This window comes from Aegilops tauschii, chromosome 5, assembly GCF_002575655.3.
Source record: "Aegilops tauschii subsp. strangulata cultivar AL8/78 chromosome 5, Aet v6.0, whole genome shotgun sequence".
Lineage (NCBI taxonomy): Eukaryota > Viridiplantae > Streptophyta > Magnoliopsida > Poales > Poaceae > Aegilops > Aegilops tauschii.
Window position 1 is genome coordinate 14,570,867 of NC_053039.3, and position 16,782 is coordinate 14,587,648.

At 45.1% G+C, this 16,782-nt stretch overlaps 1 protein-coding gene, 2 non-coding genes and 1 pseudogene across 3 annotated transcripts; 1 reads left to right on the forward strand and 3 right to left on the reverse strand.

The window, feature by feature from the left end:
• Nucleotides 1-4,913: 4,913 nt before the first annotated feature.
• LOC141023259 (uncharacterized) lies at nt 4,914-6,549 on the forward strand (annotated as a pseudogene).
• Nucleotides 6,550-14,757: 8,208 nt separating this feature from the next.
• Nucleotides 14,758-16,561, reverse strand: LOC109747555 (protein transport protein Sec61 subunit beta). The gene is made up of 2 exons (XM_040388674.2): nt 16,423-16,561; nt 14,758-15,164 (listed from the first exon to the last, which is right to left on the reverse strand). Exon 2 carries the CDS (start codon nt 15,147-15,149, stop codon nt 14,913-14,915), a length of 237 nt encoding a protein of 78 aa, XP_040244608.1. The 5' UTR covers nt 15,150-15,164; nt 16,423-16,561; the 3' UTR covers nt 14,758-14,912.
• On the reverse strand, nt 15,528-15,613 carry LOC120965763 (small nucleolar RNA snoR27). Its single transcript, XR_005758786.2, has one exon. It is a non-coding gene; the product is annotated as a small nucleolar RNA snoR27 (small nucleolar RNA).
• On the reverse strand, nt 15,679-15,782 carry LOC120965760 (small nucleolar RNA snoR26). The gene has a single exon (XR_005758783.1). It is a non-coding gene; the product is annotated as a small nucleolar RNA snoR26 (small nucleolar RNA).
• Nucleotides 16,562-16,782: the final 221 nt, after the last annotated feature.

A 16,782-nucleotide genomic window follows, 5' to 3' on the forward strand; every position in this document is an offset into this window, starting at 1 on the left:
AGGCTGAGAATGATCTGCTTGAAAAGGGGATCGAACCACAGACAATGAACTGGCCAGACCATTGACGGACTTGGTTCTTCGGGGCTGGCGGAAAATTGGACCCTGTATCAGGGAGGTGCGTTTGGACGAACGAGCTTTTGAGAATACCAGTCAAGAAGATTCAGCAATATATCGATGCAGCGCAGGAAGGGACGTTCGTTCTAGACAGAGAGAACGACGAGCTCACAATGGCCCTCGGGAATCCTGAGCACCCTGGACGGACACGAGGCACGCCAGGCTCCGTTCCGTGGAAGGCTGGTTTTCCGGACGCAGGCGGTTACAAAAGCCAGGAGAGGAGGAAAAAAATGGAGCAGACCCAAATTCAGAAGCTGCACGAAAGGGTTCAAGCGCTAGAGGAACGAGACGGCAATCGACATGCCGAAACTACCCCCAAAGCTACCCCGCCATCTCAGCAGAGAAGCAGCGTGGCTTCCACCGAGCTGCTTCAGCCGGAGCATGTCTTGACGGCTCTTGCTAGCTACCCCGTGGATCCTATCACGGAGTCTCAACATTGCCACCTTATGGCGCAATGGCAGAACTTCAAAGTCAAGGCGGTTGTTGGCTCTGTTTTACCTCCTGAACCCGGCGCAACCTACCACTATCGGCCGATTCCAGAAGGATATGCTAGGGTGATGGTGGATGAAATAACGGAGGGATTTGAGGACCTCCAGCTTGACCACCCTACCGGTGAAGGGGAGACTCGGCTGGGTTTAGCTCTGAAGACTCCGTGCCTATGGCGGAAGGAGCTCATTAACCTTCCGAACTGGATGCCTCCGGCGAGTAAGGGCACTCCGCCGCCTCCTCCTCCGGCGAGTGATCAGGGCACTCAGCCTCCTTCTCCGGCGCGTGGCGGCACTCCGCCTCCTCCTCCGCCTCCTCCTCCGGCGAGTGATCAGGGCACTCAGCCTCCTTCTCTGGCGTGTGGCGGCACTCCGCCTCCTTCTCCGCCTGCGCCGGCGTGCCAGAGCAGCCAGCCTCCTCCTTCTCCGCCTCGTCAGCAAGGGCGGAAGAGACCCGCCGCCGCTCCGGCTGCTCCGGCGCGTCGTAGTCCTTCTCCTCCGCCTCGTAAGCAAGGAAAGAAGATAGCCGCAGCCGCTCTGTCTGCTCTGCCGGCGTCTAGCAATACAGCTGCCAGAGGCGGGAGGCAATATAGATTCGGTCCTTCTCTGAAGACTCCAGAGAAGTTACCATACGAGAGGACCCCGGAGGAGAACACGAAGATCGTGCGAGCCGAAGTGACAAACTTCTTTCAAGGGGTGAAAGCAAAGAAACATCCACCTCCGGAGGAGAAGGTAGATCCGGTGAAAGCGAAGCGCACTCTGGCTGCCCTGACAAAACCACCAAAGTCTCCGCCGAAAGGCAACTATGAGCGTATTATTGCAAAGACATTTGTCGAAGCGGAGCGGTCGGGAAGTACTGTCAGTGATCAAAGGTTAAAAGAATGACGAGCTGGGAAAAAAATTGCCCAGCTCGGCGAACAAGCGAACCAATCGTGCCCCCCGCTCAAGGTGTCTAAAGACATCGTCGCTGGGAAAAAAATTGCCCAGCTCGGCGAACAAGCGAACCAACCGTGCCCCCCGCTCAAGGTGTCTAAAGACATCGTCGCTAATGATCCGAGGATGGTGGCCGGTTATAGCAATCTTGGAGATTACCTGCCCGACGATGTACATTATGAAATCATGGAGGTGGACGAACACAAATACCATTACGGGAAGCCTCTCGTCAAAGATGAAAGATCTCTAACAACGATGATGCAAAGATTACATGATTGGTACATGAAAACCTGCAGAGAGTCTGATGGGATGAATACTTTGACGCTGAGAGTTAAACCGGAGCATGACCTCGTTGGAATTGAACTGCTGAATGTTCCATTTGAGGAGTTCTTCCAGTTTTTCAATCAAAAGGCCCTCGATAAATCAACGATCACTTGCTACTGTCTGTAAGTAGTACTACTTCTGTCATTAAGTCTCTCTATATAGGTCAGCTCTTTCATTGCATGCATTTATAATTATCCTCACTATATTATGCAGATTGAAGATCGCCGAATTGAAGAAAAGACAAATCGGTGATATTGGGTTCATTAACACAAATCTCATAGATGCATATACGGTTGAAAAACATGCCAAAGAAGCCGAGGCCAACTTGCTACGATCGTTGGTATTAAATCAAAACAAAGATATAATACTCTTTCCTTACAACTTCAAGTGAGTGTTACTGTCTTGTGCATATTCGGTTTCCCTTATTAGTCCAGGTTATGGTAATGTAATTGATGACTTATGCATGCATGCGCACTTCCACTATATTCTCCTAGAGATTAAGCTTGAGCAGGGAGTAGTAACCGTCTTAGACTCGAGACGAAAAGATCCCCAGGACTATGCGGACATGACTCAAATGCTCGAGAAGTAAGTTAAATCGATCATTATCCACCATATCAGCAACTTTGTTCATTTCCTGATATCAAGTAATTGTTTTCTTTGTCTGGCAGGGTTTGGAGAAAATTCACCACAAAAGCTCCGGGACTGCCGAAGAAGCTGCAATTTAGACACCCGAAAGTAAGTACTATAGTAGCATGTTCCGCACATCTCCTAGTGATTCAAGCGCTAGTTTCATCAATACCATTTACCATGCTTGCTTATCAGTTAGATTGACCTCTATTTGTTGTAAAGTGGTTGTGGCAGGAACAAGGGAATGATTTCTGTGGATACTACGTTTGCGAGTCTATCCGCCACACGACCTGTGAGCGGGGCTACTCTGACGAACAATATGAAGTGCGTAAGCAATAATATTCACAATTTTATTTTATTACCATCATTTGTGTCGATTTTCATTTATTCATATATATATGTATTGACCCCCTTCTTCAAATTAGATCTTTCGGATGCGGGATGAACTCCTAGCACCAGATCGTATGCGAGCAATTCAAGAGGAATTGGCGGCATTCTTCCTTGACCACGTGATCGCTGAAAACGGAGAATACTATGTGGATCCTGTGTTCTTACAATTTAATTAGGAGATTATATTGTAAGAGATAATTATTGTATATATGTAGCCGGTAGTGTCAGATAGATATACGAGAACTTGTTGTTCGACCAATCTCTCGGAGAAGGAGAGGTGGTCGATATCACTTCTCTCTGTATGCATATGTTCATGACGATCTTCTGTTTCCTTCATTTGCTTACTAGCTAGCGTGTCTAGTCCTCTCCATACGTATATAGTACGTAGCGTCGACCAAGCACGGAGATAAGAGAGGACACTTCTCTCTATTAATTAGCTAGCTAACACAATATATGAAACACCTAAATTAACCCCCCAACCTCCCCCCCTTCAAAAAAAAACAAAAACCCCAGCCCCTAAAATGCTGACGCGTGGATGCCTATTGGTCCCGGTTGGTGACACCAACCGGGACAAAAGGCCCTGCCTGTTGGTCCCGGTTGGTGTCACCAACCGGGACCAAAGGCCCCCCTGCCTGGGCTGGCAGCAGCGGCCACGTGGAGGACCTTCTGTCCCGGTCCGTGTAAGAACCGGGACTAAAGGGTTAGGGCTTTAGTAACAACCCTTTAGTCCCGGTTCGAAAACCGGGACAAAAGTCCCTTACCAACCGGGGTAAAAGCCCCTTTTTCTACTAGTGCTAGTCTAAGTTACTATCTTCATAATACAAAGTAACATAATAGTACTCCCTCCATTTTTGTTTAAAGGGCGCAGCTCCAAAGTCTCTGGGACCAAGGTGCCTAGCAATTGGACGAAAATCTGGACGTGGGACGTGAAATTAGCATCGGGAGTTACGGTTCTGCGCCTAACTAATCGCGTTAAAAACGCTTAGTAACCCCCACGGCAAATCAGTGAGCCATCTCCTTGCATGCACTGGTGGAGCCAATTCCAGCCGCGATTTCCTCTCTTTCTTCTTCTTCCCGCACTCGTTCCTTTCTCCCCGCTCAGTTTCCATAAAAAACGCGAGTGAAAATTTCATCTCCGATCGAAAACTCGCGCCGATCTTCCCCGCTGCCAAATTGTAAACGAAATTTTCACTGATCAATAGTTCCCGCCGATCTTCCCGCCGGTGCTCTCTTTATATATGTGTGCAGATGGAGGCACACGAACAGACATCGGTCTGCATCTCTCCTCCATCTCACTGCAATGGCGCCGCCACAGCCAGGGGGATCAGATCGCCGGCCTCCTCCTCTTGGCCTCCATGGGCTTTCGCGGGTGGCTTTCCAACCTAGATCGCCGCCACCAGGAGCAGTTCCTCCTCCTCCTCCTCTTGGTCTCACTGGACGCGCGTCGATGCCAACTTTCTCCATTGGCACCGCTCGCTCGGAGCCGCATCCTCCTCCAACGACATTGCCTCGACGGCGCGTCGGCCTCGCACGCCCATCTCGTCCTCCGGCACCTAACGAGGCCGGTTCCTCGAACTGGAGTGTCTCCATTGGCAGAGCCGTGGCAGGTAGCGGAGAGATGGTAAGATCTTCGTTCGTGGGGTTTAGCCTCGTCAATGGTGGCGGCGGGATCTCGTTCGGCAGTGGCGGCAGTGAGTCCATGGGCTTCACTTTCAGTTCCGGCGCCGGTGGCATACGGATCAGAGATGGATCCTCCCGTGCTGCCACCATAGAAGGTAAACCCTAAACCCTAGTTGTAGATCATGTACTCATAGTTTTTTGTAGTTTTAGATGATCATGTACCCTAAACTCTTGTCTGCTACCACGTGTGCATGATCAAAGGAACTGGGTTCGGCCTTGCTGGACAGAATGGGCAGGAGATGACCAACGGAGACACTCCAACAATTGGCTACTGAGGGGTTGGATACAACCCAAATTTTGCCCATGCCGACGAATACCCTCCTAGTCAGGAGCATGTTCAAATCCAAAAAGAACCTATCGATTTGAGTAAGCACCTTTTGATCATATTTGTGTGTTTCAGTAATATTCAATATTTTTCGCATCTAATTATTCTGTCCAATGCATTTAGATGTTATGTCGAACAAGGAGACAAGAACGCACTACCGTACAGATGATAAGCGACACATATATTCTGAGATCCTTGCCCGTAATGGTGGGGGTAATAGGTTGAAGCATGGAGTTTCTAAAGCTGTTGCACTAGCTTGTGAATGTCCAAGGAGAATAGTGCAAAGGGTATGGCAGCAGGCTAAAAATGGTGGAGGCATTACAGGGGTAAAAAACAATCGGAAGCTCAAATCAGGAAGGAAAAAGATAAATTTAAACATAGATGCATTGGAGGCCATCCCACCTGGAGAGAGAACAACATTAGAACAAGTTGCTGGACATCTAAACTTGTCAACTACCACTGTTTGGAGGAGGTGAGAGTTCTACTACTGAATTGTTGTCAAATTTCTACATGTCAACATTCCTTTATTTTATGGATTTCTGAATGATAGGTTGAAGATGAAGGAAATTCGACGAATAACAAGTGAATTGAAGCCCGCCTTGACTGATGCAAACCAAAGGGCTCGTCTGGAGTATGCTCTTATGCATCTTGAACCATGTAGCATAACATCCCTAGGTGGTATTAATCCCACATTTAGGGCTGATATGGATGTGGTTCATATAGATGAGTAATGGTTTTATCGCACGCGGAAGACCCAGAACATGTATTTGAGTCATAGAGAGGAGGCACCACACCGGGAATGTAAAAATAAAAGCCACATTCAGAAAATTATGTTCTTGTCCGCAATGGCTAGACCAAGGTATGATGCTCAAGGCAATTGTGTGTTTGATGGCAAGATAGGGGTTTGGGCTTACACAGAGTGGGTGCAAGCTAAAAAGAGAAGTCAGAATAGGTTGGTACTTGTTCTTGTTACTACTTTGTGCTAAAAAAAATTGTGCACATTATTCACTACTTTGTGCTATGTTTGAGTATATTTGTTTCTATATCCATAGGTTGAGGGGGGCATGGGAGCTGAAGCCTGCAGATACAGTGGACAGGGAGAAAAGTCGGGAGTACTTAGTGAAATACGTACTGCCGGCTATAAAGGAGAAGTGGCCTGAGAGCGATAGATGGAATACCATCTACGTACAGCAGGACAATGCTAAGACTCATATAAAACCAGATGATCCACTTTTTTGCAGGAAGCTGCTAGGGGTGGTTGGGATATTAGGATGATATACCAACCACCTAATTCTCCTGACACAAACATATTAGATCTTGGTTGGTTTGCCTCAATTCAAGCAATGTTCCATAGAAAGATGCCCAAGACCCTACTCGAGATTGTCCAAAAGGTATTGCACTGATTAGATCTTGGTTGGTATTCTTTTTATGTTCTATGTGATATATACCTATTTGTGTATGAACTGTTTTGAGTTTTTCATGTCATGTGTCATAGGTTAATCAATCCCTAGCTGAGTACCCCCATCAAAGGCTCAATAGGATCTGGTTGAGTCATCAAGCGTGCATGAGAGAGATCATCAAGCACAAGGGGTCTATCCACTATGTTGTTCCTCACTTGAAGAAAAAAGCACTAGAGAGACAAGGTCTTCTCCAGGTTCGTTTGACGATTGACAGAGAATATGTCGAGCAGGCAATTCAATACTTGAACTCAACATGAGTTGTAACATTAGCATTGACAGAGAATACTGTCTTTGAAAGTTTGTTTACAATGCAATATTGGGACTGTCTTTTGCACTTTGACAGTGATAACTTTGATAAAAAACTTAGCACAACCAAGATCCACTTAAACATGGCTATTTCTTGTTCAACATGAAGCCTAGTTCATCTCGGTGTCCGGCACAAATGCATTGTCATCTTCGGCAACGGTTGAGGTGTTGCGACCGCAACAAGAGCACACACCATCTTCACCAATTCCCACAGTCATTGCGCAGTCCTTGCACCAGTAATCATCACACAGAAGTGGATTTCCGCACAACTCACAAGGTACCACGTCCATTGGCACCGGCAGAGAGCAAGCAAGACAGCAAAAAATCGATGCCTCACCACGCACACCACAGTTGCGGCACATTGCAGGGAAGATGCATCCATCACATGAAGACGTAGCCCTGCGTCGCAGCGCGAGGTTAGTGATGCGGATGTACCTTGTCCTAGCCGAAATCCTTGATTCACCAGCTCCGACATTGGTTGCACGATCAACTATCTGAAAAAGATCTTGGATGGTTGTATAAACCCTCTCGAATTCATCCTCGAGTTCTATCACCTGGCCATGTGTTACCTCCACCTCGTCATCCTCGAGTTCTTTGACAACCTCCACCTCGCCCTGCACCTCTTCAACCTCGCCGAGCTTCTCCATGTTGCCTTCCTGCTCGCTGGCTCAAGGAAGAGGAAGCAATGTCTGCACTTTTATACACAAGAGGAAGAGGAGGCGGTGGGAAAAGGAGAGCAACAGCTTCTGCATGCAACACGGAGGGAGTACAGACGACGGCATGCAAATAAAGTAATCTGCGTTCACACCTCTACAAGCCACAACTTGTTCCCACTTGCATGCAGACTCCGGAAGGGAAGAGGAAAGAGAGAAATTAAGACTCTAATTAATGTATTGCGCCTTTGCATGCTGCGATTGTGAAAACGACTGAATTTGGAGTTGCGCCCTTTAAACAAAAATGGAGGGAGTAGTATCATAGATGGTTTCATTTATTAACTTGTAGACTCATCTTGTCTCGGGAAGCGCTATGTTACAGTAACATATTATGTTACCTCCTTTCATTAATTACTTGCCACATAAGCAAAATTTTCTTGAAGTGCGCTATGTTACTATCTAAGTTACTCCCACTATGACTAGCCTAAGCTAGCTAGTAGTATTTAATATTTGCATGTAAAGGGAGGTAAGGATGCACACTTGATTGGGGGAAACGTAAGGGAGGCTGGTTCACACCGCTGCATGCGGGTTACTTTTGTTGGTTCTCGATCGCGCTGGAGCGGGCAATAGCTGGAGCGCCCGCTACCTCCTTTTTCGTTCCTTCTCACTCCTCCAACAGTGATTTTTGCTGACGTGGTACTCCTTATAGCCAGCTGACTAGACTTATTGTACTTGCTCTAAGAAGGAAACATTGTACATTAAACGAACTTCTCTAAGGTGATTATCCTTAGATTTGTTTTTCCCCCTAATCTCTGTTTAGTCTCTTGAACTTTCAGTTTGATACTAGCAGCCCGCTCATCCTTGGAGGAAAACAGAAAGGAGAATCACATCACCCGAGTTGGCTTGTTAAAAGAAAACATAGATGGCTACTTCTTGGCGACGTCTAGGTGAATGGTTAGCGAATAGCAGGTGCATAGTAATCGGTGGATAATTCTTGCAGATGCGGGACGATGTGCATGAGTTTCTTGTACCATTTCCTTCTTTATATAATACATTGATAGACATGCTATCCATATAAATGATCAGTGCGAATTTCAGTGCACTTGCATGGTGGAAATAGAGAGACCGGGCGACCCCGAGCACGACTACCAGTTAACGACGTTACATGGTCTGTGTGAAGTGCCACCTATGTAGCCTGGACAGAGTAGGTGATCTGTTGCAACTGATACAGTGATACTTGATCATATTTTGGTTTACTCCAGTATTTTATACTAATCGGTAGATGGATTTCACATTTACAAATCACAAGTCTTGAACAAGCCGGAGTGGGAGTATTTATACAATGGACATTCATGAACATCTCCCCCTTCCTCATGCAACTGAGATCCAACGACTCATTTCACTGGAATATGGAACACACGAATTTCTGAATGAATTGTCATCCACTGGAAATTTTGATATTTCTTCTACTTATAAAATCTAGTGTATTGGCAGCTGAAACACATGTAACGTGCCTACTCAGCCTGCATACAAACAGTTACGGTTCCCTCTGCACATAAGCAAAGCTCAGTGGAAACAGATCGAGGACTCCCAAGTCCCAACGTCCCAATCGAGTGCAACTCTACCAACATCGATAAGGAGAAACAGCCAGCAGCTCCTTCGCAGACACGGAAGGCGATCCCCATGATGATCCGCCGGTCATGGCCGAAACTCATGACCATCCCGTGACCATGGACTGTGAAATCTCCCAGCGTGCCGACCTCATGACCCCGCTCTGTAATGATGTCGACGACCAATACACATGGGACTTCAAAAAAGTTTGCAATGCATATTTGCGTGATAATAAGGATGAGACACTAAGACACATGAAACTGGGTCTATGATCGATTTCGATGCTAGTAAATACGATGATAACAAGGACTTGGAAGATGAGGAGATTGATAAAGACATCCTGGATGATGAAGAAGAGCCTATTGATGATCTGGATCTGGCCAATAGGGCTACTACCTCAAAAAAGTCATCTGCTGGGAAACAAATGAAAGAAGATGATTGCATTACCTTCCATCCAGCTGCTCTGCTGGAAGCTTGTTGCTCTCCTATGAGAGAGGACAAAGGGACTGGGGGAGAAACATAAACACACACTGTAGGTTCTCCCATGCCCTTCTCTGTCAAAATCCTGAGTGCACCCAGCAAGGAGAATAATGGTGTTATCACTACTCCCACTGCTGCAGCTAGTGTTCCTGCTAATGCCACTTCCCCTGTGTCCATTCAAAAAACCTACTGCTCTGATCTGCTGAAGGAGATGGACAACTCTGAATCTGATATTGCCAGTGAAGCTGGGGATTCTGAAGAGGAAATGGATACTTTTGAAGCTCCTGTAGTCAATGGTTTGAAGATGATGGGGCTGGTGGAAACCTTGGCTCTCTCCAATGTGCAACCTACTGCCAAGAACAAGTGGGGCCCTGTTATTGCTCCTAGTACCAGAGTTCATAACAGGCAAAACATTATGGAGAAAGCTGCTGCTTACAAAATGAAGAAAAACCTGGAGATCCCTACCACTTTCAAAAGTAAGTCTTTCACTACTGATTCATCATCTACTTTAGAGGCTTATGCTTCTACAGTTGATATTAATATTGGTGATAATGATAAGGAGAAGAATCAAATCATTAATGATATCATAAGAGATGAAACTGAAAAATGCCTTTTTATTTGCTTCACAAAATCCTGAGATTTCCTTGCCTGATAATTTAGATAATGAGTTATATGAGGGGAGTGGAGTTTGTACTCCAAACATATGTATTCCTAACACCAACACACCAGGGGGCACTGCTGGTGATGTAGGTGATTATGGGAATGCTGTGAGAGGTGGGCTATTTAGCCTGACACATTCTTTTAAGATTCCATGATTGGAGTGTTCTGGAATATTATAGGTTTAGGACAAAAAGGGAAATTACAGTCCCTGTCTGATCTTGTTAATAAATATAAGCCAGATTTTGTAGGTTTTCAAGAGACTAAAAAAGAAATTTTGTGAGACTCTTTTTTAAATGCTTTAGCTGGTTCCACTCATTATACTTGGCATATGCTTCCTGCTGTAGGATCTGCTGGTGGCATTCTTGTAGGACTCAATTCTTGCTCCTTTGAGCTCATTGGTGTGATTTGTAAAAATATTGTATCATCTGCACCTTGAAAAATAGAGCAGATGGGTTTTGTTGGCACTTGATAGTAGTTTATGGTACAACATATGTTGTGGATAAGGTAGATTTTATTGCTGAGTTGCATGAGGTCATGGAAGGGATGTCCTATCCAGTTTTATTTGGGGGGATTTTAACTTGGTGAGAGAGGCCAAGGAAAAGTCCTCTGGAAATATCAATAATTCATGGGCATTGTTATTTAACGATTGGATTAATAAGTGGGGGCTGATGGAAAACAAGCTATCCAATAGGGTTTATACCTGGAGCAATAATCAAGATAACCCATTGTTTGCGACTATTGATAGAGTTTTCTCTACTACTGACTGGAACAGTCACTTTCCCCTAACCACTGTATGTGCTCTGCCTAGAGTTGGCAGTGACCATGCCCCTATACTTCTGGACTCAGGGGTTGGGGAGGCGGTTTCCAGCAAACCTTTTAGGTTTGAGAAATGGTGGTTAGGCCAGCCTGATTTTAAGGCCTTAGTGGAAAAAATCTAGGCTACTCCATCCCATTTTAGCTCTGCCATAGATACTTGGCATTTTAAAGCCAAGCTATTCAGGAAGACAGTAAAAGGGTGGAGTATTAACCTGGAAGCTGCCATGAAAAGGAAGAAAAAAGACCTTCTACAAGAATTTGATATTTTAGATGTCTTCTCTGAACAAAATAGAGTGGATGTTGGGGATATCCTCAGAATGGAAGAGATTAAAAAAGAGCTCCAGGGGATCTGGGAGAAGGAGGAAACTGCCATGTGGCAACGATCTAGAGATAGGAAAATCCTGGAGGGTGACAAAAACACATCATATTTTCATGCTGTGGCTAACCAACGTAGATGGAAAAATCATCTCTCTGTGTTAGAGGGATCGGAAGGACCTGTCTACTCCACCAGAGACATGTTGGAGGTGGCTATTGACTTTTATAAAACACTTTTGGATTTGAACCAAGACCTAACATCCACCTGGGCGACCATTTTTGGTCTGCGGATGAACTGGTTACTGAGGCTGAAAATTAGTTATTAGAAAAACCTTTTTCGGAGGAGGAAATCAAGGAGGCCATCATCGGTTCTTATGCTAGTGGTGCTCCTGGCCCTGATGGGTTGTCCTTCTTATTTTATCAACAATTCTGGGAGGTGATCAAGAATGATTTTATGAATTTAGTGAGAGACTTTGAGTGTGGTACCCTAGACATCCAAAGATTGAACTACTCTATCGTTACTCTTATTCCCAAAGAACCTAACATGCCAGACACATGAGAAAGTTCAGGCCTATCTGCTTGAGCAATTGCTCTATAAAAATATTTAGTAAAGCCATGACCACCAGGGTCTCCCCTTTGGGGCAAAGACTGCCCTCTCCATGTCAGACCGCTTTTGTGTGAGGTAGATTCATCCTGGAGAGTGTTGTCACGGCGCATGAAGCGGATACACGAGGTCCACAAATCGGGTAAACCGGAGGTTGTCCTCAAAATAGACTATGAGAAAGCATATGACCGCGATAACTGGAATTTCCTAGTTGAAATGTTAAAATCCCGAGGTTTTGGGGCTAAATGGATAGGGTGGATTATATCCTTGTTACAACAGAGTTCCTTTTGTGTCAACATAAACGACGTGCTTGGACCATATTTTGTGTGTGGGGGGGAGGCCTAAAACAAGGGGACCCGATCTCTCCAATGCTTTTTAACCTTGTTGCAGATGTCTTTTCCAGGATGCTTGCCAAAGCTATTAATGCAGAGTTAATTTCGGGGGTTATCCCTCATATTGTTCCTAAAAGTCTTATCAGTCTTCAATACACGGATGATACTATACTATTTCTTGACTCTAACCCTGAACATGCAAAAAACCTGAAGTGGCTGCTTGCCTGCTTTGAAAGACTTTCTGGGTTAAAAATCAACTATGATAAATGTGACCTGGTGTCTGTCAATCTTGATCCTACTGAGGTCAAGCTACTAGCCCAGATTTTCTGTTGTAAAGTGGGGGTTTTCTCTCTCAATTATCTTGGAGTTCCACTCCATTATTTGAAACTGAGAAGAGAGGACATACAACCCATTGTCGATAAAATCATCAAACGCTTTGGTGGGTGGAAAGGGAGACTGCTTAGCTATGAAGCTAAGCTAATTTTGCTCAAAGCTTGCATAGCTAGTATCCCTATGTACCTGATGTCTGTGATCAAGTTCCCGAAATGGGCCATCAAAGCTATCACTTCCCAGATGGCTCATTTCTGGGGGAACCTTGATGAAAATCATAAACATCACCTAGCTAACTGGTGGATGATTTCCCAAAAGAAGGAGTTTGGTGGCCTTGGTGTTCCAAACTTGAGGGAGTTTAATATGGCACTGTTAGCCTCCTCCTGGGCTAAGAGATATTACCAGAACAGTGATAGGGACTGGGTGAAGTTAGTTGACCATAAATACAATACTGATAAACCTAATTTGCTCTGGTCAAAACAAGGGGTGGGCTCACCTTTCTGGAAAGGATTTACTTGGCTTTGGCCACTGCAAGACCTTTCTATAGGTGGACTTTAGGCAATGGCAAGCAATAATTGGGTCGGAGATATCTCCCTTAAGACTCAATTCTGGGATATTTTTGAGATTTGTTAACAACAAAACTGTAAGGTCTCCCAGGTCTGGGATGGGAAAACCCTGAAACTTTCTTTCAACCGATGTGTTGACGAAGATTTCCTCGCTAGATGGGGTGTTCTAAACCAAGTGATTGCAAATAAGAAACCAACTAGTGAGGAAGATCACCCTGTTTGGACGCTTGAAGCGTCTGGGGTATACAGTGTGAGTTCCTTTTATGAGATGATTAACTGGGGTGGGGTTTCTACCCCTATATGGATTATTATTTTTGGGAAAATTCTAGTACCACATAGGTACTTGGTGTTCTTATGGTTAGCATATCATAATAAAATCCTTACCAGAGACAATCTCTGTAAGAGACGCCCTGTGAATGATGTGACTTGTCTTTTTTGTTGTGAGAATGAAACTGTTAGTCATTTGTTCTTCGATTGTGTGGTTGCTGATAATATTTGGAAAGATGTTGCGGAGATTTTTGGATTTCAAAAACCGGGTAGTATGGAGGAGCTTTCTGCCCTATGGGATGTTAATAATAAGAAAAGTATGATTGGCACTGCTTCTGTTGCTACCATTTGGAGCGTTTAGACTATGCGTAACGATCTGTGTTTTCAGGGTGTGCCGTGGACAAGCACCAGGGCAATTTTGGAAAGGGCATGTTCTCTGCTCCATCAGTGGAAGATCCTAAGTGGGGGAGACCAGTCTGTGCTTCTACGGCGTTGTCTCCTGCTCCTGGACCGTCGAAGAGGCGAAGTGCTGCGAATAGCCTGGACAGGGGGCTGAGAGGCAGGAAGGCTTCATGCTAAAGGCACACACCGACTGAGCCGTGCGCCTCTCTTATGTCATCAGTTGTCGCTAGTTTGTGTCTTTTTGTTCCTGTTGGCCTTCTCTGAGCCTTTTGCTCGCTAGTTTGAGATGTAATCTGTTAGAAACACTTCTGATTCTGCTACTCTAGGCTAGATCCGAGAACTCTAAACTGTCGGTTTGGGCTGTGTGCCCTGTTTTTAATAAAATGGGGCGGGGGGAAACCCCTTTTGATCAATAAATACGATATATACATATGTTAATTCATATATCATCTCAAAAATGCATCATTCACCTAAAGAATTGAATAGCCCCCTAGGCAGAGGTAACCTATGGTAGTCTGCTGCCATAGGGAGTTTATGTAACATATGGCATGTCCAAAGATTTGAAGTGCTGCCTAGGTTGCATATGTAGAAAATATCTTTCGCGAGTAGTGCTCGCCTGTCCTTTGTTTTCCTCCAATGTTCCATACTACTATGTGGAATAGTTTGACATTGCGAAGCACAAACCTTGAATAAGGCCTGAATGGGAATATTTATACAATGGACATCAATGAACTCCTTCATATTCTTCATGCGCTTCACATTGAACTACTCATTTCATGAAGTTTTTGCCTTCTTTTTCTCTACTTTTTTTCGCATGATAGAACAGACGACCAAACAGTTCTTGAATGACTTGCTCAACACTTGTCACATGCTTATCAAACGAAAGCTATATGTATAGTCCCACCTTTACTACCTGCCAAGCATAATTTTTATGCTACCAGAGCATTTCCTTCAGACTCAGGAACTAATGTGTAAAACAACAGCAATGGCTTGTATGGAACATATTTGAAACAAATGACTCAGGAAAATTAATAACTGTAATAAAGAACAAGTCCTCAGCCAAGCTTCTTGCAAGTATTCGACCATAATTAACTTCTCATCTCAGTATATATTATCAGGTATATAAACTTATATGGAAATATGGAAATGTCTTCAGGATACGACAGTCATTTGCTATGCAGTTATTTAAGTCTATGAGTTCCTCTGTTCAAGGTGCAGCTTGCATATGGAACCTAACGGTACAGCTTGCCGAAAACATGGAGCACAGCAACGACGGCAACAAACCCTATGCTCATGATCAGAACAGCATTTGGCGACATCTTGCGCCCAGCAGCCTCGTCAGTGTAGAACTGAAGCATTGTACTGGCGCCACCACCACCTCCAGCAGCACCGCTGGTGGTTCTACGTCTGCGCAAGCTTGCCGCAGCTGCTGCACTCCCTCTTGCAGGTGCATCACCATTAATCACCATCTTGTTCTTATTTATCTGCATAGAAGTATGAGTTCTGATCAGAAGGCTTGTAACACTATCATAAATGACCAAAACATAAAGAGTGTTATGAATGACCCAACCTGAATCTACGAAACCAAACTCGGAACCTATGGATACAAAACCAAACATGGATTCTATGGATGAACACGCGATCAAACATCACATGTCTAGAAAGAAAGACGGACGGACACGCAACTGAACATTATACCATATTATTACATAACTTACTTTTTTGCAAACATACAGAAGTCAAAAGCCAGCAAAGTATACTACTCGGAGGGGAAAAAAAACCTCTTGACTGTCAAGGAAAGTTAATCGGACAAAACAATAAGGAAAGGTTAAGAACTTCAAGGGTGCCTTGGATCTCAGCAGGTAATGTTTTCTTCAGTACTTGAGAAGATTTCAAGATAGATAACGCAGTTAAGAATCACATCATCGATCATATGACTTGGAGCAACGAAAAGCCATAAACAAACAAACAAGCAAATTAAACAAAAGAAGAAGATGATAGCATCTCAGACTACATAGTCCCCAATGTTTTTCTTCACTGTCAAAAGTCAAAACTCAAAGTGCAAGGATGGGTAAAAGTGGATGTAACATCACGGATGCTCTCGAGAACAAACAAATCTAAACGGCACAAGCAAAATCTCGCAGCTACAAACCAATAGACAATACACATTTCTCCCAATCTCTCTCTTTCTTTACATGAGCAATTTCTCCCTCTATTTCTTGAAGCAGAAACACAAACAACGGTTGCAATATCCAGAGAAGAAAACGCAGCAGTCAGCATCAGCGCCTCTCTCTATCTCTCTCCCAGCCGTGGCCTCCCTTTCTCAATCAGCAATCAGCATTCAGAACAAAATTCACGTGCAGCAAACCTATAAGCATCTGCATCAGCAACTCTTGTATGTGTAGGCACAACAAAGCAGCAGCCACAAAGCATAAATCGCATATATCAGCAGCACACACATATCGGCATCTCTCTTGTGGCGGCGCACCAAAGGGCCGGGCCTCCCCCACCGCGTCCCCCCCCCCCCCCCCCCCCCCCCCCGAGCGCCACCGTTTCCTCCGCGCCTCGCCGCCCCGGTCCAGCGCCGGGTCTCCGCGGATCGAGCTCCGTCGACAGTGTCCAACAACACGTCGGCATCCATTTCCCTGCCCCAGCCCCGTTGATCCACCGCCCCGCTCCCCCAGGGTAACGCTATCTCACTGTTGATCGATCTGAGAAAGAAATCAGGGGAACGGAACGAACCTGTGACGCTGCAGCGACGGCGACGGCGGCGGCGGGAAGGCGTCGTCCGGCGACCGGGGAAGAGATCGGGGAGGAAATAGGGCAACTGCTAGAGAGAGCGTTTTTTGTTTTTTCGTTCTCTCCCCTGGATCTGCGTAGGACAATCAGGCCCTTTTTTTCCTAAGAGTAAAATGCATCATAAGTCCTAAAACTATTGGACGTGTGTCAATTCAGTCATATAACTTTGAAACTGCAATTTTAGGTCCTAAAACTATTGGAGGTGTGTCATTTTAGTCCTATAACTTTGAAACTGTAGTTTTAGGTCCTAAAACTATTGAAAGTATGTAAGTTTAGTCCCATAACTTTGAAACTACAGGCGAT